The sequence below is a fragment of the Diospyros lotus genome, chromosome 2 (genome assembly GCF_014633365.1).
Source record: "Diospyros lotus cultivar Yz01 chromosome 2, ASM1463336v1, whole genome shotgun sequence".
In the NCBI taxonomy this organism is placed as follows: domain Eukaryota; kingdom Viridiplantae; phylum Streptophyta; class Magnoliopsida; order Ericales; family Ebenaceae; genus Diospyros; species Diospyros lotus.
Genome location: NC_068339.1, coordinates 8903305 through 8930187, shown reverse-complemented (window position 1 = coordinate 8930187; position 26883 = coordinate 8903305). Strand labels below are relative to the sequence as shown.

Here is a 26883-nt window from a genome sequence, read left to right as displayed (position 1 = left end):
CAAGTGTTCGACAGTCAGAGAGAGGAGGGGCTTGAAAATTTATTATGATACTCTTGGCTATATATATATATATATATATCTTGATGGGTTCACGGGACCCACTTCCAGGTACTTCTCTCCTTCTTCTTCCTTGGGCTCTAGCTGCCCTTGGCCAAGGCAGAAAGCTGTGTTTACATGAGTTAGTGAGAGGCCTTTCCTTCACCATAACTATATACCTATATATTTATAGTATTAGTACTAAATTACTAATATATATATATATATATATTGATTACATGCATGTAGTGTGTTGTCTAAGAATGTAAACTGTCGATTCCTCATCTCCAAATTTTGTTAATTATTTGTGTATGGTGCGGACCAGCTACCTTGATTCATTGTTTAATCAACTTGCAAAACGTACGTTAATTTGTTCACAAATGTGAAAATTATATGTCGCAAAAAGAGGAAAAGGGATAAAAATTCTAAGAATTAGTTTCATCATTGCCCGGTTAATTCTTCGGATTCAGTTCCATACTGGCAACAAGTAGAAGAGAAGTTTTGTCTTTCGCTCGTTTCAGATTTTTCTGATTAATTGTTCTTGTTCTTCCACGGTAGATACAAATGCTGCTGTAAATTAATATATTATATCTAAGTATGATGCTACTATGTCCTTCTAGTTTCTATGCCCATCGATTGCCTCTCTAATCAGCAATTAATTATCTATAACTAATGGATTGACAAATCTCATTCATTTTTTTTTTTTTTTATCTTACGCGATCTCTATTTAACTTTCCCCTTAATTATTGAGTTCTCTTTGTTTCTCATATTACTGAAAATATTTAAGTAAACTAAACGTAAAAGTTAGCTTATCTGTCAACCCAAATCAAATTTCAACAATTTGTTAATTTTTATTTTATTTTCATTTTGATCACCAAGTTGCTAGAGAGAATTTTAGAATTTGACAGAAAGTGAAATCGTTTAATTCAGTATGAAGGGGGTCGCACTTAATGGTCAATATTGCAGACTGAATTTTGGTAGGAAAAAGGAGTAGAGAAAACGTGTATATACCCCTTGAAATGAAAAATAAAAAGTATGCTCATCCCCAGGAAAAAAAAATCATGTAAAAAAGTATAATTTCTACTAAATTATCGTCGATTTTTTATGCCTTGAAATGGAACAAAAGAAGAAGAAATAATAATGAACACAATTAATACTCACTCCCCAACGGTTGCATAGGGGTCCATTTTGCATTATTTGCAACAATATTAGTTTACTAAGATAACATAAACAAATCTTTCAAACCCTTTTATTGACTTTCGCTTCAAAATTGCTTAAAATATGCGTACGATCGATCCACCTTCTGGGCGCTGCTTAATTATATAACAAAATGCCACCTTTACATGAAAGACATATACGTGTGAGAATATTTCGTCAATGCATCTCCCAGTTCAATTAAAGCCCGGATACAGTGAAAAAGAAAGAAAAGGTTAGATCTTGCAGAGAAGAGAAGAAAAAGGCCGTTTCCCAGAATTGGAAAAGAAAGGTTTCCTGTGGGTTTAATTGGTCACGTGGCAGCACCCCAGATGAGTCACTTCTCCTTTTGAGTTTTGACTAATCAGAGTCCTCCAAGAAAGAAATTACATTGCTATATGTACGAAGTGTATAGATGAGCATATACATGGGAAGACTAAGATTTGACCACTTGTTAGTTTTTATTTTATTTAACAAGTAACTAAATTTTTTTTGATCGCTGGGTAACGTGACAAATCTTAATATTCGAATTAATTGTATACATGGGTCTGCCTGAGTTTTTTTCTTATTGGGAATTCATTTTTAAGAGAAAAAGCTTTGATGAGAGCCGAGATCAGCTTGTACAAGTTAGCTAGCCATGACGTACGTAACTCTTGCGGCGTCTCTTTCTCCTGCCTAGGTCGGCCAACCCTAATATATATATACACCCACATTTATCATGACCAATTGACCATTAACAGGCAGCCACTGTTGATCCGCTAGCTCAAGTTACACGTGGATCAGATGATGAAGGAAGCAAGCCATAAATGAAGAAAAAGGGAAGTGCCCAGTTACCAAGCCCATTATGACTAACTAGCAGATAGCAGAAGGAAGATGAGATCAGAGAAAAGCCTGAAAGTCTAACAAAATATATATAGGCACGTGATATGTGAGATGGAGTTTGCAGAATTAGGGACTTTGCAAAAATAATACAGCAACTTGCTTCACACGCACAGCTCATCTCCAACCTCAACCCAACCAAGCACACAAACACACACGCATACACACGCACACGCGTATATATAATGTAAAAATGTAACACAAACTTTCCCAACACATGTAAACAGAAAAGAAGTATTTAATTTGTACGATTTTTTCATAAAAAAATTATTAATTAAGATATTAGTCTTCATATAAAAAGATCTGTTCTATAATATTTTATAAAAGGCGTTTTTAGTGCATGACACATGCATACAGGATATCGGCGAGGCTTAGAACGCCTCACGCCAGAGCCTATATGGCCTCTATGAATACACACACACATATATATATTTAACGTGCTTATTGGAATGTGGTTTCCATATATCTGATTTCTTCAGTTTCTTGCAAGCTTTTTCCTGAATCTAAAAGTGATGAAAAGAGCAGAGAGAGATACAGCCCCTCACGCATGGCAATGGAATATCCCACGTGGGGAGCATTCTGCACACGATTCTGATTGCCTTTAACATACGATTCCAATTTCCGTATCAGTCGGATACTTGCCAATTCGGGCGGTCGCCGTTGGCCGCCCTTACCCCTTTTGGGTCATGTTCAAGTGTGTGCTGAGTCGGCTGCCAACTTGGCCACCTGAAAATTCCATAACCCATTTTTATATTCAAAATCAAAAGAGGAAAGCAAAAGGGGAGCTTAATTAGATGCTGCTAGTAAAGCTAAATATCAGGCTGTACTGTTATGCATATGAAAAGGCTTAATGGGGATCTGGCTGGCTGCCTGCCTCAACAAATTAAATTCTCAGTCATGTCAGTCATAGATTTTCATTTAACATTATTGTATTTTCGTATTAATTAATAGTTATTTTAACAGAAGAGCAAAGTTTTCAAACTTAGAGCCGGTTTTGAAATCGAACGCTGATGGCGCGGCGGTTGTCGAATTGGGCGGGTCGACTGTATAGTAGGAGGCGTCCTTTTTTTCTTTTTCCATATGTATGTTTATTTCACATCGTATTGGGCTTAAAGACTCTAATGAAGCTAAAGTGATTCATGCATCAATTCAGAGTAGTATATTTTTATTTTTTTTAGCTAATATTCATTATTGATAAAATCTACTAAGAGGTAAATGCACTGGACTTAGTACTCCAGACCAATAAATAAAATCAAGAGTTAAACTCGTGTCACAAATAAATAAAGAACCAAAAATGAAAAACAAAACCTAACATTAACAATAATTCAAACCTAGCCCATCAAAAAGACAAGACAACTACGGCCCAAATGCAGCCTCTAGCCCTAACAAATCAAAAACCTTGAAACTAGCAAACCCTTCGGAACTAATTAGAAGACTTACTGCCCACTGCCCATCAACCGCTTCTTGCTTAGTCTAGTTCACCTCCACCTAGGGTAGGTTCCAAAATATGCGTAATGACCCTGTGTGTGTTGGGGGTGTGGGGGTGTTGTTTCCTGATCTGATTGGTGGGCCTCTTGCTATGTTGTTCGGTTTGTTTTATTTGCTCTAGTGTAACTCTTGCTTGCTTCGTTGTTGGTGGGTGGCAGTTTCTCCCGCCATGTGTCTCCGTTTTAGAGGTGTCGCCCGATAGAATTGTTGCTAAATATACATGTCTGTATAACTGTGTTTGGGCAACTTTTTTTTTTTTTTGTTCTCACTGGGTTCCAACATTAGTTTTTTTTTTTTTTTTAAAAAAAAGGGTAATATGCATTTGCATAATAGAATCTCCTTGTATAAGGTTAATCCACACAAATTGGATCAAGTGATTTCCTAGGTATATATTGATCATACACCAAAGTCAAAAGGCATTCATGATTTGCTTAGGTTTAATGCTTTATCTTTCAAGGAAAGTCAAAATCTCGATGGTGCTTCTCATAATGTAACAGATATTTTGTCATCGAATGGGAATCAAGATGAGATCTCTCTTGCATCTTTGGCACCAATTTCAATTCTCTTGGATTTCACTTTCTAAGTTAACAGGGCCCAACACCCATTGATGGCCGCACAGTTTGGAAAAATATATATATGGTCACAGATATAGAGTGAATTATGCTTCATCTTCATCATGCAAAGTTTCTATCAATTGTACACTTTTATGGGACTGGGAACTGGACCAATGGCTGCCCAACATTGGTAACATGAAAGGGAGTCAACAACATATATATATTTACTACCCTCCGTTTTGCAGGAATTAAAATGGAAGGAAATGTTGAGTCAAATTGGAAAATGGAATCAAGGAAATCATACTCCAAAGCATATGTCTTGCTGTTGATGCATTGAAGATTATGGAATGATTAGGGTTGGATTTGGATGGGATTTGGGGTCACCATCACTTGGACCTCAAATGCTGGGGACAAATTGTCGTTTGAATGATAAGAGAATCTTTGGCTGCCAAAGAGGTTTGATTTTTGTAGTATAGAATCCCCATAAAGTCCAATATATGTCAGCATCATATATCTTCAATGTTGAAAATCCACACTCCAAAGTTGATTAATGTTCCCCCCCAAGTTAACGCTACTTTTAGGGTAAATCACATACCATACCGTTAACGTTGTCAATATATTCCCTAATTCTAGGCTAAAGCCATTGATGTTGGTAAGCTCGAGGGTAATTAACCCTTAGGAGCTGTTTGGTATATGAGAAATTTTAAAATTCTTGAGAATGTTAGGTTGAGAATCTATATTCTTATATTTAGTATAATTTTTTTTATAAAAAGAATCATGAAAAATAGGATTCTCATGAATGATTTTTAAGCAACTTTTCTACAAAAAAAATTTCATAAGGGGGGTTGGGAATCTAATTTTTCCGTGGACTTGGGAATGTTTTTAACAAAAAAAAGACTAAAATACCCCTTACCCTTTTATAACCTCATATAAACATATTATATATATATATTATATTATAATATATACGTGCATATATATACATAATCTGTAAAAAAAAAAATGACATTTGTTTGACTTTTTAAAGATGTTGTGAGTCTCAATAAATATAATAGAAGGAATTTATTATTTTTAAATAAAAAATTAAATATGGATAATTTTGAAAAAATAACATGAATTCCCTTTAAACCAAACATAGAAATGTAAGATTCTCATAAAAGTATACTCAAGATTCCTGATAATGTTTAAACCTAACCAAATATAGAATTGTATAAATTCTGGGAATCAAAGATTTCTAAGAATTATGAATCCCAAAAATTTAAAAACTTCTCCCGTACCAAACGGCCCTTCAGTGATCGATAAGTTCATTAGGCCAATTGCAAGATCAATATTACGAGCTCAAAATATGATCACGTGTATCGTCTTTGCACACAAAATAAAGTTTCGTATCGTATGTAATTTAAGCATGCAGCTCGAAGTGTCATATATACTTGCATGACAAAATCCTAACAGAACCTCAAGGCTCAAGGCAAATGCACAGATACACACACACACATCATGTACCCAGAGATCAGAAAGAAATAAAGAGAAGATGTCAGGGTTTCCTGTGGAATAAGTGGGCATCTCAACAATGATAATCTTTGACTGTTCAGTGATGCTATATGTGTCAAAACCCAGTAGATGGGTGCACAATTAATGGGAGCAAATTCAGCAACCATAAATTTGAATAATAATGCACAAAGAAGTGATGAATCCAAGCTGCATTAATTAATTTTAAATCTAGCTTGACTTTTCCTTTTCCTACACCATCTTGTTGTATCATATATATATATATATACTACTATGGTCATTTCACTTATGTCTAATCAAGATTTTAAAATTATACGAATGGTGGGGGGTATGGGAAATGATTGCAGAAATCCTGAAGATTAATTAATCAGACTCTCCAATTTTATTAGCTAGCCAAAGTCATGACCGGTAGTGGTAGGGTTTGTTTTTGGGAAAAAAAAAACAAACAATTAATTAATTAATTAATAAAATATCCCAAATAGAAAAGTGGACTTTAGTCCAATAATAATATGTTAAACTGGACCCAACTTGATATAAATAATATTTAATATAGCATGTGTAAATAAATATATATGACTTGATATAAAATAAAAAATTATGAGTTTCAGCTTCACTTAAATAAAAATAAAGAAGCATCAAAGCCACTAAGATACGTATTAAATTAGGATAAATACTAGTTCTATCAAACAAATATGAAGTGATATTGGTGGATGATTTTTGTGGAAATGTTACTCAATTTAAGTTCTGCAGATTCCAGCCCATGTCATTTCTTATCTACATTATTGGGCCTAATCTAGTCTTGGCCCAATGTTGTTTCTTTGCCCGATAAAGCTAAGTTTGATTGGTGGCAGATTCCATCCATCGACCAGCCCAACTCTAGCCCATTAGTTCGGTCACATTTTTTAAAAAAGTTGATCAAACCCAGCCAATAACTGAACTAGAATTAATAAAAACCCGTGCTAAACATACCCCAACCGACCAACTCCAGATCGGTCTTCTTTACTAATTTTAGAAATAGTGCCTCTTTGTTTCTTGCATTAATGATAATAACCGAGCTTTATTAGATTTGTGTGTTGTTATCAAACAAAATTAATGTTGGGATGATTTTTTATGCAAAATTAAAATTAGAGTTATTCTACAGAGTCTGACAAGTTTATAGAATGGGGCCTAAAAAACTAAAATATCCATACTCATATTGTATTGAAAAAAGTGTAATGCAATGTGAGCGATGATATTTTAGTCCCTATTTTACAAATTTATCTGTCAATTTGTCTGGTTCTTAATTTTTTTTTTTTAAATTAAAAGTTGGTTGCTTTTTGATAGGCACATGTAATGCTTATGCAATTTGCATATAATATGGTAAGTAAAACTAGGCTAATAATAATAGTATTATGTATAAACCTAAAAGATATGTTTATTAAACTATTCCAAAAATCGTACTGTTAAAATGGTATCATTCTTTCTCACTCTATGTTGATGGGACTCATACTTTTTAAGTATACGCCTCAAGTTATGTTATACGGAAACTAAAATGGGAAATATTTTCGATAAAAAATAAAAATGTGGAAACGGACATTTTTCTAAAAAAATAAGCATGAATAGCATCCGAAACGGGAATAGAAAATGTTTCCGAAACGAAAAAACGATTTCTATGAAATATTTCCATGCAACATAGATCTCAAGTTGCAATACTTCACCTCTTTCTTTATTCTCAATGGATTGCGTGCATTCTTGCTAATAATCTTTATAAAATAAAATAATCATATAATTACTATTATTTAGTAGAGTTGCTAATATTTTTTTACACCAAGGTACTTTAAAAATTTGTACGATCAGGCTAAGTGGGCACCTGCCCATGCATGCCATGCCATGCCACTTTTTAAAACTGTATGCATACAAGTTTTTTATACAAAAAATTGTACAGTTTAATGTAACGTGACAACAATATTTTTGTAATTCTATATGAGTTTAATCAACATTTTTTTTTTGTCTTTAAAGAATATTAATAGTGTTATTTGTTATTAATATTATATTAATATCATTATAGTAATATTTATTATTTTTATTTGTAATTTTTTTTAATTTAATTTTATGTTTAATAATTTGACAATGCTTATGCGTATATTAGCATAAGGGTGAAGGAAAGTAATCCACAATCTGTGAGCCAAGATCTACTGTCCCTTTTTTTGTATAGTCAATGAGAAGCAGCCATATCATCTATTTTTAAATAGTAATTTTTGAAAAAAGTTATAAAATTAAATAAAAAAATTATAAAATCAAATATATATATGTTGTTATTTGATTTTATAATTTTTTTATAAAAATTACTATTTAAAAATAGATGATGTGATTGTTTTTTATTAACGACTAAACAAAGAAGGGACAGCAAAATGGGACTCACAATATGTATAGGAAAATCAAGGCTTGTCCCTTTTTATGTCAATTGCAATTAATTATTGGGAGAGGAAGATTCTTCAATCTTTGAGGATCCTCATATGCCGGAGAACTTTTGACGTTAACATGTGTGCGTGTATACATGCATATATATATATGAGATAAGGAAGCCACGTGGAAAGTGTACCATTAACTCTATTAATTAATATTAATTTAATGCTCTTTAAAATATGATATTTAATTAAGAATTTTCTTGAAGAAAATTATGTTGAAGTTGAGGCGAGGGAAGGGAAGGGATGGGATGGGATGAGAATATATTATTATTTTTTATTAATTATTATAAAAAAATAATTTCAGATCCAACGGCCAGAGAAAGAGTAAACTCATCGCCCCTCTCAAAATGATGTCTCATTCTCCATTTCCTCGCCATACAATTTTCCTGGAAAATAGCTCCCCTTTTATTTTTTCTCGGGGAAATCCTTCTTCTCTCTCTCTTCCGATCCGATTTCAGTTTTAGCTTTGCAGGAGAGGGAGGGAGGGAGGGAGAGGGAGAGAGCGAGTGTGATATTGATTTGCGTACATTTGGTATTGATCTGCGATGGGGAAGGCGACGGTGTACGCGGCGGCGGTCGGCGCGGCGGCGGTGTGCGCTGTAGCAGCTCTGGTGGTGCGCCACCGTATGCGAAGGTCGGGGCGGTGGGCCAAGGCGCTTGCAATGGTCAAGGAGCTGGAGGAGAAGTGTGCTACCCCTCTCGGGAAGCTCCGGCAGGTCGCCGACGCCATGGCCGTCGAGATGCACGCCGGACTCGCTTCCGAGGGCGGTAGCAAGCTTAAAATGCTCATTACCTTTGTCGACAGCCTCCCCACAGGGTATACGCATGTACATATACGAAATTGTTCTTTTAGGATTTACAAATATGTCGTTTCTTCAGTCTGATTTATTGATTTTTAATGTAAAGTGCGAATCTTGATTAAAGTCTGGTTCTGGATCAATTCAATACTGATGTTAACCGTTGATTTTGATAATCTGCTCAATATGTATGATATGGCCCTGTGTGTGTGTGACGCATTCTGATATCTTATGGTATTTGATTTATGTTATAAATTAAACAGGGAATTTTTAAAATCCTGTGAGTTTAGAACTACTCTTCGTAGATCATCAATCACTCAATTTATCACAATTCTTTTGTGTTTATTGAGTTAGTTAAAATTTTAGGCCGATGTCCAGTGGGAACTGGGTTATGCTTCGAATGCCACTGGTTACTATTTGTTTTGTTATTTCTTCTTCGTTTAGCTAAAATTATATATTTGGGTGGTTATGTGATTAAGCATTCATGCAATGGGAGTGTATAATTGACAAGCTAGGGCAGAGGCTAGGGCACAAACGAAGAGGAAGAAAAGCTCTGAATATTACTCAAATGTAAAAATGATCCAATGACAACATAAAATAAGGCTATGCTGATTATCAATACTCAGCAAGAGCCTAAATCACCAACATAACAGAGGCGCTAACACAAGCGCAAGTCTAAGTCTGTCTACTACACCATACAGCAGCAAATATAACATAATTAAAGAACAACACATCAAATACATTATTAACAGCTAGAAACAACAGCTTCATGTAATATTTTCTTTCACAGGGACCGCTATAATCACTATGTGGATTCCTTTTTGATTATGAAGTTTTCATGCGGTGCTTGATACCTGTTTCGCAAAAAGGGACTGAACTAAAGAACTGGTTATTTTCAAGGTTGCAATTAAAAGGAGCATAAATTAGTGCCATCTTGGTGATTTTATTTTTTACCGATGAATGCAAACAACTACTGTCCCACTTGGAAATTGTGAAGGACACTTAATATTGCAGAAAGTATATTCTAGTGTAAGCTTTAATATTTAGGAATCTTATGCTGAGATATGCCTAACTTTGTCTCATATCACTTTACCTTCAAACTTTATGCTTGTTTGGTTCTTATTTGTGGTTCTGTTACCTTATCTATCTGAAACTACTAATGGTTCTTATTCGTCTTTTTCCTTTCCTTTGGCAGTCATCTATACTCATGATTCATGACTTCAGAACCTAGTGGTCTTTCCTTTCTTGACTCTATAGCTTATGCTTTTCCCTTAATTAAAGAGTGGCCTCAGGGTACTGGTAAAGAAATTGTGCTATTAAGACCTAGGTCATAGATTCAAACAACAAAACAACCACTCTGCACTCAAGGACAAGGGTGCATCCGTCTGACTCTCCCTAAACACTGCTAGTGCTAGGAGTCTTGTGTATTGATTTGCCTTTAGTCCTCTGCAAAGTCTGTATATGTTAGTCATGTAAGGAAAATCTTTGGCTCGAATTGTCTGTTAATTTGACTGTTTGTGGAATTATGATGATTTTATTCTGCAAAAATGAGTGTTTGGCACATCCTCCTTAAAAGATACACTACCTCATTGTGTCACAGATGTAAATGAACTTGTTGTCTATCATGGTTTGAAATGTTGCTGAAAATCATTATAGTGATTACATGACTATTTATGTTGAGCTAAATCGTGATTTAAATTCCATGCTGTCTGGTGCTCACAGTACAATTACACTAAGGTGGTGTGACAACTTCTGTGGCTATCAATATGTCACTGACCAAATAATTAGTTTTTGAGGTTGACCTATCTACAGTAGTGATACCTCTTTAGACATGGAATGTTTTAATGCTTATGAAGCACTTGTATTTTATAGATCTCTGGAGCTTATTATTAAAAAAAATAAAACAAAAACAGACTAAAGAAAGCATAAGAGTTCAACTGCTGAACATAGTTCTTTTTCTTTCTGTAGAGATGAGAAAGGTTTGTTTTATGCATTGGACCTAGGTGGCACCAACTTTCGCGTCATGCGTGTGCAATTGGGTGGGAAAGACAAGCATGTTGTTAAAAATGAATTTGAAGAAGTTTCAATTCCTCCGGAATTGATGGTTGGGACTTCAGATGTGAGTTCATCTTCTGCTGCCTGTGAATTTTTTGGACATCATCATATTCTGATTCATACTTTGAAAATCTTAAGCTATGGTAATTTCAGGCATTATTCGATTTTATTGCCAATGCACTCAAGAAATTTGTTGACACGGAAGGTGAAGGTTTTCACCTTTCACCTGGTAGACAAAGGGAGCTGGGTTTCACATTTTCATTCCCAGTTAGGCAGTCATCAATTGCATCAGGGACTCTGATTAGGTGGACAAAGGGCTTCTCTATTCAAAATTCAGTTAGTCTCTATTACCTTTTCTCCTTTACTTTAAACTTTAAAATTGATTCTTCCATCTTTACTTCGTTGGTTGCTAATTTTTTTCTTACATCCACATAAAGTAGATATTAACAATTTGAATAAGTTGATGACTCATTAACAAATAAATAAATAAGTTGATAACAAGTTGATGGATTTGGTTGAGAGTGATGATTTTGTTTTTCTGTGTCAATTCTGTTACCATTCATAATTTTCACAGCAAACCATTTTGGGCTTTAGGGTCATTGGTTAAGCCAAGGACTAATTTCCTTACTGTTTTACTTGGTGTAACTTTTGCATTTCCTCCAAGCCCCGACTTATGGGATATGCTATTGATGCAATTAAACTGTATACTGCAAAAATCTTTCCTAGGATATTTGTCAGAACCTGCTTCTCAAGTTAAACGGGATTCCAAGTCACACTACCTACAATAAAAATTACTTTGGTATTATTAGAGGCATAGATGATGATACTTGATTATCTGTTAGCTGCCATACTGAATTTTCATTCTGTAGTCCAAATATTATGAGAAATCTCTAACTTACCAAAAAAATTATATATGCATCTATATATGGGAAACCTCTTCCCCACCCAGTGGAATTAAGGCTTGGCATTGGTGTTGTATGTAGGAAACCTCTTATCATTAGAAGAATTTATGTTCGTAGAACACTAGTTCATCTTCTTCAAACAGATGATAAGAACACATTGTGTTTACAGAAACAATCTTGTGAACGGAGATTGCAACAGTAAGGTTACACCCTTTTTATGGGAAGATCAAGGGTTCGAGTTGTGGAAAAAACCTCTTTGTAAAAATGAGAAGAATGCTACATACAAATACATTATGACGATTTCAACCGGGGGGGTGAATTTGGAAATCTTAAAACTTAACAAAATCTGTGAAACTAAAGCTGCTTCAGGACTTTTTAAGGAAAACAGTGTTTATGGCTTTATTTCTTAAATTTTCAGTGAACTAAAAAAAATTTCTTTGAATATGCAAAATGCTTTTTTAATGATCTCTTGATTTAGTTCTTGTTTGAAACCACTTTGTTAGAGTTACATGATTCCCTCTTATCTTACAAGTTTAGTTTGCAACAATGAAGTTAAGTTTCAAATATGTTCGTATGTTCTTAGAGGACTTGATGATGAACTTTGTATCTTTTCCTTTCTTGTTGCAAATGCTAGTGTGTTCAAATGCAGTGATATGAAATTAGTAATGAAATCAACACAAGATTTTGAAGTGGTTCAGCTCAAACTCAAGCCTATATCCACTCCTCTAAATCCCTTATAGACTTTGCCACTAAACAACCAATGGAGGTTTTTCAAGGCTCAGATCTAACCTTTTCAACCAGGTGATTTTCACAGGTTCGCCACTTAAACCTCTTAGTAACGAATGGTTTTCTTGGCTGACCACAAAACCAATACTTCCTAGAATCAAATATAGAATTGATACACTCAATTGTATCTGAAGTACAATGCTTGACTTGCCTTGAGGCTCCAAATAAATTATAACTTACAGCCCAAAATATAATTGCAAGCTCTGATGGAAAGATGCGATGGAAAGATGCTCAAAAGACGAGCAATGTATAAGAACTTGGAAGCTAAGCTTGAAGCACTTTAACATTTTGAGAGCGAGAGCACATGGGAGCTTGAGAATGTATCTCTTGTAACCCTTTTTCTTTCAAATGCAAGCCTATTTATAGGCAACCATGAAATAATTTAAAAAATCTGCTCGCTGGGGTTCTTTTTGAATGTTAAAAAACAGGGTATATGCTTCGTATTCTGAACTGCAGACAATGAATGAGTCATGACACAATTCAAAACAATTATTTTTTAAATTTTTTTGCCATTTCAACCCGCCAAAGGATCAAATTGATCATTTTTATTTTTCCAAATTTTTAGTCAATGTTTTGAAACCTGGATTTAGTATAAAGGACTTTGTTCCAAACCTGCCAAAAATTTTAAGCATATTGAAGTTACAGATTTTGAAATCTGAAAGTAATGTTTCGAAACATACAATTTCTTAAATATTGTTCTAGATTTTGAAACCTTGAAATGTGTATTTGAAAACCTGCCAAAATTCCACTCACAGAAACAGGTTGTATGTTTCGAAATGCGTATAGCTGCATTTAAAAACCTTGCCCTGTTTCAGCCTTTCTGTTTTTGGAAACTGAATCAAGGAATTGTAACTTAAGATCATTGGATTGAAAAAATTGTAATTTATCCACAAAAAAATTAACTTAAGACTATTCATTTACATTTTATAAAACTTCTATACACCATAATACTTGGAAAAATTTTCATTCAAAGGATTCTCATTTATGAATTTACGAAGATGGAATTTGTTTCATCAAAATCAAACGTAACACAACTCTCCCTTGATCCTCACAAAGTGGTTGATATAGGACAGATCTGGAATTCTGCTAATATTAACTGATTAGAGGTTTATTTATGGTTAGAATGCTAGAGAAAATTGTTGAGAAGTCTAGGTTTAGGCATGCAACAGTTTGGTAGGCAATTCAGGACAGATATGGAATTCTGCTAATATTTATTGATTGGAGGTTTATTTAGGGTTAGAATGATAGAGCAAATTGTTGAAAAACCAAGGGTTAGGTATGGAACAGGTTGGCTGGCAATTTAGAGTTAAAATACAGTGAAAATATTAAATTGTTGGGGATGAGAACAGGGCTGGAGCTAGGGTTACGAAAATAAGAAGCTGAAATTGAAAGGCCAGGGAAGAGAGAAATATCTTCTAGGTGTCTCACCTAGGGTTCCATAGGCATCATACCTAAGGTTATAAATTTATAACTGCATCACATAATTCCAAAAAAAGAAAAGCATCCATGCTTAGAGAAATTGGTCTAGTTCTATTCACTAATGAAAAAGGAGAGATTATTCATGGTATTTACAAAGCCCTAACAATCCTATTCCTACAAGGGTTGGGAAAATTCTTTTCCTATTAGGAAACTAAACTAAAACTATTAATAATAAGACTAGGAAAAGACTATAAATAAAACCTAAACACTGTAAATAAAACCCTAACACATAATTAGAGTTGCCAAAAAAAAAATCATAAGAGACATTTTGTAGAATGACAAATTGATGGAACACAACTATATCAATTATCTTCATTCACCACCATCTCATGAAACTTCTCCATATGAAGATGGCGTTGAAACTTCATTTCATCATTACTCCGCCAGGGGATATTATCCACTGCCGGTCCCAAGTCTGGATAAAGGAGGAGGGTTGCGTTAGGTAGCCGACAGCCAGCGTAAAACTTAGTCGGATCCAAATATGAATTCTAGACAAACTATCTGTTGGGATGTAACCCATATAGAGAAGTCTAGAATTCATGTAGCCAACCCCACATAGTGGGATAACGGCTGGATATGTTGTTGTTGACAAATTGATGCATAAAATATCAAAACTAAGCTTTAACTGTTTTGAGAAAGAAACGAAAAAGTTCAATATTTTATTCATGTGTATTAGGTATATATACACTCTCCTTGGTACAACTTAGGAAGCACCATGTACAAGGCTAAGCATGTACAGTACTATAATGCTAACACTCCCCCTTAAGCAGGCACATACACATTGTATGTGCCTAGCTTGGTACAAATGTAGTCAAGTCGTGAGCCCCGTAATGCCTTTTTAAGAAGATCAGTTAGTTGGTTATAAGAGTTAACAAATGAGGTACCAATTTCTCCAAAAATCAACTTTTGTCTCGTGACGTGATACTTTATCTCTACGTGTTTTATTCGCTCATGGAAAACTAGATTAGGGGCAATATAAAACGTTGTCTGATTATCACAAATAAGTTGCATAGGCTCTGAATCTCCAAATTTTAACTCCTTAAGAAGTTGCTTGACCCGTACCAACTGACATATTGCTAAAGCCATGGCCCGATAATCTACTTTTGCGCTAAATCTAGCCATAACATTTTGCTTCTTACTCTTCCAAGACACTAAGTTACCTCCAACCAAGACACAAGCCTAAGGTAGAGCGCCTATTTGTAGGATAACGAGCCCAATCTACATCAGAATATCCAAAACCTATTTGAGTCTGTTGTTCTCAAACAAGAAGCCTCACTCTTAATGTACCTCAAGATATGCACTAAAGCATGATAGTGGCTATTACAAGGGTGTCAAGGAATTGATTCGCCACATTAATAGCAAAAGAGATGTCGGGTCAAGTAATGGTGAGTTAATTAAACTTCCAAACCAATCTCTTATATTGCTAAGGATCCTTTAATGGCTTCCCTTATCCTAGTACAAGCTTAACATTAGAATCCATAGGAGTATCTATAGGTCGAGAATCAATCATAGCAATCTATTCTAAAATATCCAAGGCATATTTTTGTTGAGAGATGCAATCACCGTGTACAAATTGAGCAAACTTAATGCCAAGGAAATACTTTAATTTGCCCAAATCCTTAGTTTGAAAATGAGAGTGTAAGCGAGTCTTCGATTGCCCAATACCAACCTCATCATCATCTATAATAACAATATTATCTATATATTCCACCAAGAATATTACTCCACTGGTAGAATGGCAATAAAACACAGAATGATTAACTTCACTTCTAGTCATACCAAAGGACTGGATGATAGAACTAAAATGACCCAACCAACACCAAAGAGATTACTTTAGACCATATAAGAATTTTTGTAGGCGGCATACAAAGCTAGACTCCCCTGAGCAATGAACCCAAGTGGTTGCTCCATACAGACCTCCTCCTAAAGGTTGCCATAAAGAAAAATATTTTTGATATCCAACTAATAAAGAGGCCACTACTGAATAGCAGTGATAGCAAGAAAGACTCAAATGGAAGCAATCCTACCAAAACTTTGAGTATAACAGTTGGCAACCAATTGGGCTTTCAAACAATCAACAGTGTCATCCAGACCAACCTTGACAGTAAAACACCCACCTAAGAACCAACATGAGACTTTCTCAGTGGGAGAGGAATAAGATCCTAGGTTGCATTGGCCAACAAGGCAGACATCTCCTCCTCCATAGCATGACGCCACCTAGGGTGAGATAGGGCTTCTGCATCAATCTTTGGAATAGAGACAAAAGAAAGAGTAGAGACAAAAGCAAAATAAATAGGGGACAAACAATGAGAACTCACAAAAGTATAAATGGGATAAGGATTCTAAGTGGAATTTGTACCGTGGCGAATAAGTGTGTGGATAGAATTGGGAAGAGATGGAAGAATGGCCCCATTGAGAGGAACATTAGCATTTGCAATAGGTGGTGGTGGAAGGACGATAGGAGGCACAAATGGTGGTTTAGAACGATGTTGATAAGTTTAAAAAGGAATAGGAATAGGAATAGGAAGGGGAGCAAAGAAGGAAAAGATAGGACCTGAAGAACCTCATGAAGAGGGGACAACGAGACATCAGATGAAGAAGAGAAAAAGGGGGTAGACTTGGAAAAGGTAACATTAGAAGAGAGAAAGTACCTACCAAGATCAAGGAAGTAGCACTTGTAACCTTTCTGAAGACGAGAACAACCCAAAAACATACATTTGAAGGAACAAGGAGACAGTTTGTCACAACTGAGGGAAAGAAGATGGATAAAACAAGTTGAGCTAAAGACACGAGGGGGGAGAGGATAGATGGGATCACAAGGAAAAGGTAAGGTGTGGGGAATGACCCCATTCAAAACAAAGGACGGCATACGGTTGATTAAATGGCTAGAGGTAAGAATAGCTGCGTTCTAGAAGGAAACAAGAACATTCATGTGAAGAATGTGCGAGCAATCTCAATGAAATGATGATTTTTACATTTGGCTACCCCATTTTTTTACAGGGTATAACGGTGAGAAAATTAATGAACAATACCTCGAGATGAGACAAATACTTGAAGTATAGTAAAACAATATTCCTTAGCATTATCACTTCAGAGAATCCAAATTGGATGACCAAATTGAGTAGAAATTTCATTACAGAAAAAGGTGAACAAAGATTGCAATTCAGTACAATCTTGCATTAAGTAAAGCTAAGTAGAACGAGAATGATCATCAATGAATGTAACAAAATAGGAGAAACCCTGTTTAGACTTGACTCTACTAGGACCCCAAATATCGGAGTGTACAAAATCAAAAGGAGGCTTAGCTCATTTATTAAGACAACTTGAATAAGAAGTACAAACCATGTTTTCCTAATTGACGAGACTCGTATTCTAAAACAGTCAAGGAGGACAATGAAGGGGCCATCTTGCGTAGAGCGGATAGGTGAGGATGACCAAGGCAGGAATGAGTTTAGAGAGGAGAGGCCCTATAATAGAACAAACAAACATCAAAGGTAAAGGTAGAGCAAGATGGTAAAGTCCCTTAAACTCACATCCAGTGCCAATAATCTGTCCCTTACCCCTATCCTGCTCAAGAATGAATCAAAATCAAAGATGACACGATAATTCAACGATTGAGTGAGGTGATGAATAGAAATGAGACTATATGGACAACTAGGAACATGTAAAACAAAATTAAGAGAAATAGATGGGAGCAGATCAACCCTACTAACACCCGTGGGAATAGTTTTAAACCCATTGGCCACAATGCTAGCTGAGAGGCAGGCAAATGAATCAAAATGATAAAATAAAAATTTATTACCAGAAATATACTTTGAAGTGGCAAAATCTAGAATCTAAGGACTAAGTGGGGCATGAGTAGGGCCTATACGAGGATTACCAGTAGATGACTAAGCAGAAGGAAAAGATGCTTGGGCAATAGAAGCTATAGGAGAAGATACCTGTTGAGCCTCTTGTAACCGATGATACTTTGCTAACTCCTTAGCAAAGATCGTGTATGTAGGAGTCGGTCTCTCAATATGGGAAGAAGTATTGGGTACCACTAACTGCACTTCTGCACCCTCAGGAACTGCAATATTGGCCTTAGGAGGTCAACCATGGAGTGCATAACGAGTTTCCTTATAATGACTAGGGTAATGACAACAATTACAATAGGTCGCTTACAACCCTAGCCACGCCCAACACCCCTACCACGGCCACCTCTAGATCCAATCTTAGAAGAAAAGCCATGAGTCTGAGAGGCAAGTATAGATCTCTCTCCAAACTAAAACATTAGAAAAATTCTGTGTGCCATGGAGAATTAGAGCAAATACCTATTCCATAGTAGTTATAGTGGGACTACTAAAAATCTGGGTATAAACACCCTCCATAGCAGCCCTGCTAGACTAAGCACCATAAACAATTTATCCCTTTGTTTCTTTTGCTCAGTAAGATCAGTTATAACAGGGAGCATTGCATTAAAATATACTACAAATGATTGAATATGACCCAAGTATGTAGCCACATTGGAATCTCCCTTCCGAAGATAGAATAAATTACTAATGATATTGTATAAGCATATAATACCATTATTATACAGCTACTGGGCATGGACCAAATATCAAAACAAGTCTCATAGACACAAAATAATGGGATCAACTTAACATCTATCGATTGCCACAGCAAAGTAACCAATTGTGCATCCACGGGATCCCATACATTCCTATCAGACTCAGCAATGTTAGAGAGTTTCATAGTCAAATAGTCACTCACACCGTGTCCTTGAAGTCACATGCGAACAAAGGTTGACCATGATAAATAGTTCTTGCCAACCAATTTTTCAATGGTAATAGTAGGAATACCAGAAAACGACGGAGAACCACACGAACAGTTGCAGTTGAAGAAGAGTGCACCACTCTAGGATTTGATGATGCCATATCTCACAAATTGAAGCAACAATAATAATCAACCCAAACCAACAAGAAACACACCCAAACTAGATCTGAAGAGAATATTGATTGGGGAACACGATTGACTGAGATAGATTCAAAGGCCGTAGGAGAAGGGACAAAACAAAGGGCATAAGTCATAGGTTGCAGATTTGGAAGTGACAGATCTGAAGATCACATATCTGGCCGTCGCTGAGTTGCCAGATGGGTTATAGGCAGGTGGTCATTATTGGATGGGTCACCGTTGCAAGGGAGGCGTTGGATGTAGGTCATTCTCTTTGGATCGTCATCCTCACATTGCTGGTGGCAGTGGCAGCAGAATAACCTCGTGACAAGGGGAGGCACAATATAGGCAGCAGCGGCAGCGGCGGGGCAGGAGGTGAGGTGAGGGGTTTTTGTGACATTCTTGGCTTTGATACCATGTTTCGAGAATAAAAAAACAAAAATGTTCAATATTTTATTAATGTGTATTAGGTATGTATACACCCTACTAGGTACAACTTAGGAAGCACTATGTACAAGTCTAAACATGTACAATACCATAAAAGCTAAACTAACAAATCTCCCAAGAGGGCCCTTTTTCATCCAAAATATCCCAAGTTAATGCTTGGGCCTTAGAACCAATTTTAGGATGCTTCTTATATGTCTTTAGAGGTTGTTGCCAACGTCCTCCATCACTTGTGTACTGGGAATGCCCTAAACAATCTTTCTTATAATCGCACAACTCTCCACCGATCCTCACAAAGTGGGGAGCCTCTTGTACTAGGAACGCCCTAAACAATCTTTTTATAATCTTCTACCATCTATGGTGAAAGAAAAAAAGAGATTGTATCTTGGAGTTTATACTTGTTCTCTGGTCTTGCTTATCTGCTTTTCAGCATTTTTTTGGGAAAACACCTTTTGTACAGTTTCTGTTTAACTACCATATTTTCCTCTTTTTGTTAAGTTCTACTTACTACTATTCTTTTTTTTTTTCCCTTTTAGGCTTGGTGGTGGTGGTGTTATTATGTTTAATTCTGAACATTCTTTTATTTTCTGCTTTTATGTGAATCTTTTTATGCAAAATGTTCTCTGCATATCTTTAATCCCCTATTTAACTTGTATTGGGATGTGTCAATTGACTCAGTTTATTAATTTTGAGAGGCATCCTAGCACATTTCCACTTAATTCTGAAGATATTTTTCTAATTATTTGCATACCTGTGGCTGAACTATGGATGAAGTGGATAGCTGTTGTATCCACTGAGTACCATTCACTAACTATTTGACTGTTCTTTATCTTCTTCAGGTTCTAAATGAACCACATTTTTTTTACTTTTCTATTTTCTTTGGCCATAAAGTACATCTTTAGGGGATACTCAGATTTTAGGAATAGGTAATCCTCCGATTCCTATGCATATGTGGTTCCAGTTTGAAGTTTTGCTCTATGGTTTTTATTTGTAACTTATCAAAACCAACCAATAAAATGTTCAGACGATTTTATTTTTAAATGAGTATCAAACACTATAGGGCTGTTCATGTAAATTGACTTAAGAGTTTTTTTTTTCCCCTTTTTTTTTATGAGAGAGGATAAATATTGTATGTTAAACAAGTAACTTTCCCATGGATAAACAAACTGACCAAGGTTAAGTATTTGGTGTTCTTCCTGCAATCTTGATCAGAAAATTTGTTTCATGAAGTGCAATATATTCTTAGCATTCTGAAAATCTAATGCTGTGACTTGTTGAGTCAATAGATTCACTTGTTCATGCTTGTCCATTCTTAAATGCCTAATGCAACTTCTGGTTTTTCTTTGGTTGGCTCTATAATAGGATGGACAAGATGTTGTGGGAGAGTTGACAAAAGCAATGGAAAGAGCTGGTCTTGATATGCGTGTATCTGCTTTGGTAATTCCATGCTTCTCCTTTTAGAAGTTCTACTTGGACCTATTTTTGTAAGAATGGTAATTTACAGTTCAATGTTGATCGTGGATATTGCTCATTTTATGTATAAATCTGTTTTAAGTCTGAATTATTTATCTTTCGGTGAACTACTTGAGACTAGAGGTCCTCAACTAATTGAGATGGCGCAGGTCAATGATACAGTTGGAACATTGGCAGGAGGCAGGTATGAGAATCCAAATGTCATTGCTGGTGTCATTTTGGGTACTGGAACCAATGCAGCATATGTGGAAAGGGCAAATGCAATACCTAAGTGGCACGGTCTATTGCCTAAATCAGGAGAGATGGTTGGACATTTCACAATATTTATTTTTCATGGTTTTGTACCTTAATCTAAAAAAATTAAAATTGGTTCTTTTCTTATATTTTCTTTTTTCTCTCTTTCTGGATAGCAGTGTTCATGTTTTCAACTGGTTCTGGATCATATGTTTATTAAGTAAATTGATGAACTGTTGTTGCATTTTTAAAGGTTATCAACATGGAGTGGGGTAACTTCAGGTCGTCCCATCTTCCACTAACAGAATATGATCAAGCCATGGATGCTGAGAGTTTGAACCCTGGCGAACAGGTGGCTGTATTATCACTATAATTTAGCTTTTCTTGTTTCATGCTTACATATAATGAAGCAATAAACATCTGATGTCGTCTTTGTGACTAACTTGAGCAGATATTTGAGAAGATTGTTTCTGGCATGTACTTAGGTGAAATTTTGCGCAGAGTTCTGTGCAAGATGGCTGAAGAAGTTGCCTTCTTTGGTGATACAGTACCCCCAAAACTGAAAATTCCATATGTATTAAGGTGTGTAATCGTGTTTATAGCCTGTTTATATATCCAGAACTAATTCTGACACTTTAGTTCCTGCTCTGGTTAACTATGAAAGCTTTGTTTGTTATCCCATCTGCCCTTCATATGCCAATTTGCCACGCGATGCATACCTAACCTTTCTGCTCCTACCTTGAGCAGTTTTCATTTTTAGTTAAATTACATTCAGGTTCCCAAATTATGGGATTAATACCTCCCCCTCTCCCACAAAGGAAAGGGAAATAGTGCTTGCCTGTTGTAGAGCTGTCTCCTTTTGGACCAAATGGCTGACATTGAAAAGACTTTTTCTTTCACAGACAAACTCAATTTTCTTTAAATGATATCAGTCAAAACCTGTAGTACTCTTCAATTTCTACCTGCATATACATACACCATGAGTCATTACCCATCCCCTCCTCTGTTACTATAAGGAACCCTTCACCATTATTGGAATCCTGTCACCACCACCATGACATCTAGCACCACCATCATCAAACTCTCCAATCTCCCATTTCTTGACCACCCCCCTGCACCAGCCAAAATTACATATTCATTTACACCAACTCTCAAAAGACTCATAACCATTATGTACATGTATTCCATCTGTATTACAAAACCATCTACACTCTGAATCACATCCTTCCAAATCACAACCTACTGCGAAAGGCATCTCATGGTGTACACACCAAATCACAACCTACTGAGAGATTATATAATGCATGTCATGTCTTAGGCATTTGGGAGAGTCATAGTAGACGTTCTATTTCTGGAATTTGTGGTGTCAATTGCTTATGGTTATATATATTTTATAAGATTGACTGATAAAATGTGCCCCTTCTCTCATGTTATGGTTGGTTGGGAAATGTATAGGGATAGCGTAAGGTGGCATGGTGGTTCTGTGCCCTTTAGAAGTGGCTAATGAGGATAAGTTGGAGTATGTAAGAGAGAGAGAGAGAGGGAGGAAAAGGGGGAGAGATTCAGGTAAATAAGTATATATTGTTTAGATAATGAGGGTGGTTTAGTCGTTTTAACTTTTAATGTCATTAAGGGTATTTTGGCAAATCAATTATTTTATTTATTGTGTAAGCATTTTTCTTTTATGTGCTACGGTTGACTAACATGATCAAGGGGCTGTCACTAAGGTTTTACCTGGGAGGTGGATGGAATTCCCCAGACCTCAAGGACAAAGATGTAAAAGTTGTATGCCTAAGAGAATGACATTGCTAAGGTTGTAGCATAGTTGCTAGGATTGCGGTATGTTAGGGGTCGGGGACAGGATACATAAGGCTTAGTCAGTACGCTATTTGGGGTTGTTCATTTTGACTATTAACTAGGGTCGACATTAGATTTATACTAACTAAATTATATATCTTGTTAATTTTAAATAAAAGTTAGTACTTCTATTAATATTTCAAATGATTGCGGTGATGTCTGTTCTCTATTTTATGTCATTGAGTTCTTCAATGTAAGTTATTACATTGAAAAACAAAAAAAGAAAAAGTAAGAATTGCAAAAGAAAATCATTGGAAAACAACAAAACATTACAACATGCATGCAACCAACGCAACAATTAGAACAGCGGAAGTAATTGGAAAATAACAAAGCATTACAACCTGCACACAGTCCACGCAGCACACAGTCCACGCAATAATTAAGAGCAGTGAACAGCCAAAAACAAAAAAGAACACAGCCCCCTCCTAAGTGACTTTTTCATAGCGGAAGCTGTACAAACACATTGAAAAAAAAATGAAATTGCAAGAAATAACAGAAGTTTCCAAAGGTGGATCGCCTGCCTCTGGTGACACTGTTACTGAAAGAAGGTAGCCAGAGATCAAGCCCACACAGCCACATGTGCAACCTATTTACCAGCGTGTGAGAGTCATGCATAGAATGTTGCTGGTGCGTAACATCTCTGACAGACTTCTGACCACCACCAGATGGCTCACCTCTCACCAATCCATGTGAGTATGCTTTCATGTTGACCAAAAAAGACCTATCTTGGATGGCAAATCATGAACCTTTCAAGAATCAACCTGAAATTTTGGTTCGCCATTTTTGGTGATCCAGTTCGCTACCCAGAGCAATCTGGGTTGCTTTCAACCTGTGAATTGGGACGTTCGACCCAATTTGCAGTACCAAGGGGGGTACCGTGACCTCGGCTTCTATGGGCTGTAGTTGATAGCATATTGGGTTGTCTTGGTCTGCAGGCCTATAGTAAAGCAATTTGGTCTGCAGCATTTTTGTTGCATGGAATTGGAATGCAGCATGAACAGAGTGAAAAACAAGCAGTGGTGCACACTAAGAGCACTAGCCCAAGACCGACAACCAACCAAGCAAAGATTAACAATCACAAAGAGAAGAAGGAAACCTGAAAGACGTGGACAATGTAAATTCTAGATAAATACTTTACTGGTTTGTGAATTGCTTCAATTGCTTACTTTTTAAGTTTCATCAGACACACTTATACAGTCCTTTAGATGGTTCTGGAGATGGGTCTAATTAATCTAGCTCACTTTGGTAATACCAGATAATAACTACACATGTTCAAACTAAGAGACTAGTCTACTCTTGGTAATACAAGACAGTAGTTACTAAAGAACAAACTAAGAGACAAAATAATGAACTCTTGACTAATCAGCCTTCCAAAATAATTTTTGCACAATTTTCTTTGTTGACCACATATTAATTGGCACCCAAAAATCAACTCTGCCATTTCCAACACAGCTCTTTTCAATTCATATGTATGAACTCAAGCAACAAAAAAGTTGTGCTTCGTTTGAATATAGATGCATGAAATGCTTTCTGTGCATGAGAGAATGTTTGGTCTGGAAGACATGTAGAAATGGATGTGGAAAAGAAATACTGAAAACTTTTGGCATTTCATAGTGAAGAGATCACATCTTTGGTACACACCTATCCTTCAACTTCCCACCGGTGCATGTGTGTGCAAGAAAAATTTGCATGTCAAGTGCCTTTTAGTCTGCAAGGTTACTGTTACTATTGGTGATATGCCCTGATTGCTTTGCTGATAATTAATATAACCATCAGGATCCAACAGGAGCCATCTAAAGTTCTGTGCCTCCCACCTAAAAGTTTCTTTCCTTGAGTAGTTTCTTTTATCTGAATGCAAGGGATAGATAATAATGATACGAGTTTGTTTAGTGCTGCTTAGGGCATGAACACTTGCAATGTGGAAAGGATATCTATCTATGAAACATGCGACTCTTTCTAACTCCTCTTTCATCCATGTGAGCTATTTTTTCATGACTGATGTTATGTGCTATCCATAATGCAAATCACTTTTATTGATTATGCACACACTAGGCCTCATAAAAATACTTACGGTAATGTGTATACAGGACCCCCGTTATGTCAGCAATGCATCATGATATTTCCCCTGATCTCAAAGTGGTCGCAAGCAAGCTAAAGGATATCCTAGAGGTATAATGCACATTTTCCTGTTTGAAACGAGTAATAAATGCATTTTCTTTCTTATGCAATTTTTATTTTGAAATTCCTCGTCTTGTGTCTATGTTCTTGGCATAATCCCTTAGACACTAATGTCAGTGCACTTAAGTGTCCATCCCACTGCTTAAGAGAACTGAAACTGAGAATTTGTTATTTATTTCAATTGGTTGCTTTTTTTTTTTTCCTTTTCTTTTTTCAGATATCAAATACTTCACTCAAGACAAGAGAAGTAATAGTTGAGCTCTGTGACATCATTGCCATTCGTGGAGCTCGCCTTTCTGCAGCTGCTATTGCAGGAATCATCAAAAAATTGGGGAGAGACACAATGAAGGACGGGGAGAATCTGAGATCAGTTGTAGCCATGGATGGCGGGCTGTATGAGCACTATACAAAATTCAGAAATTCTCTGGAGAGCACTGTCAAGGAGTTGATGGGGGACGCATCTGATCACGTTTCCATTGAGCATTCCAATGATGGGTCTGGATGTGGAGCTGCCCTTCTAGCAGCCTCAAACTCCCAGTATCTTGAGGTCGAGGAGTCTTGATTACGGTTAAAGGAGCTTGACGTTTATAATTTTGTTTTTTTATTTCTTCCTTTTTCTCTTTCTTGCATAACCTCCTTTCCGTGTCCTAGTTCAAAAGCTGGTACAGGGAGATCTTTAATATATGGCCCCGCTGCAGAGCAATGGATTGAATGTGTTACGCTTGCCTTGCTCTGCATCTTTCCCACTGCCGGCAAAATTGTCTTTGTGCCAGTGTAACTTTATTTTCAAATGAGTTGGACAATAAAAATGGGGCATTAGTATTGTTTCTCGTACTGCTTTTGGCTGAACATTTTCTCTGGTTGAACAATAAAATGGGTTGCCACTGAATGCTTAATCTGCATTGTACAAGAGGTTTTATTACCTAACAAATTTCCCTTCCTCTTGTGCCATGCTGTTGCAGATTAGGTATACTGTTAGGAAAATAATTATTATTTATGATCTTGGGATTTATCGTTCTTGCGCGGTCTTTCGTCGTTTGTACTCTTGATTTTGGTAGAAGAGATATATAATAGGTAAAAATTTTTGCCACACTGTGCAATGCAATGAGTCAAACTCACGATCTACTAATATAAATTTTAACTTATCGCGATTCAACTACTTGACTTGTGCTCAGAGACTTGTTATTTGTGATCTTCATTCCTCCCGAGTATGCTAAAGACATCAGTTTATGTAGGAGCTAGGATCAACTTGTCAGAGTCTTGATCTGACAAGGGAGTTCTCAATTGTTTGAGAATGGCTAATGGGGAGGAGAATTGGGAAGTTTAGGGGGTAGAATTGAGAGGGAAAGAGAATTTTAGAGGGAAACTGATTTTTGATTTCATTTAACATCTAGAGATAGATCTAAGTCAGTTGTATTTATATTGATCTATGGCTTAAAATGGATGCCAAAAAGGGTTATTCCACTCGACTTGCCTTACAACTTGCCATGTGACATGCTAGAATATTCCACTAGTTATGCCTATACGTATATGTTTTATTTAATCAATGCCTACAACCTATTACATAGGGCTTAACATGTAGCTAAGGTAACAATCCCCTCCCCTTAAGACATTTCTTATCCTCAAAGAATGTGTAACA

General features: G+C 36.1%; 1 protein-coding gene across 1 annotated transcript; it reads left to right on the top strand.

Moving 5' to 3' along the window:
• The first annotated feature begins 8482 nt into the window (after positions 1–8482).
• LOC127795201 (hexokinase-1-like) lies at positions 8483–26074 on the top strand. Its single transcript, XM_052326733.1, has 9 exons — positions 8483–8924; positions 10873–11023; positions 11113–11295; positions 20865–20939; positions 21125–21280; positions 21463–21561; positions 21661–21791; positions 25154–25235; positions 25462–26074. The coding sequence occupies exons 1-9, from the start codon at positions 8653–8655 to the stop codon at positions 25804–25806; spliced, it is 1494 nt and encodes a 497-aa protein (XP_052182693.1). The 5' UTR covers positions 8483–8652; the 3' UTR covers positions 25807–26074.
• The last annotated feature ends 809 nt before the right edge of the window (positions 26075–26883 follow it).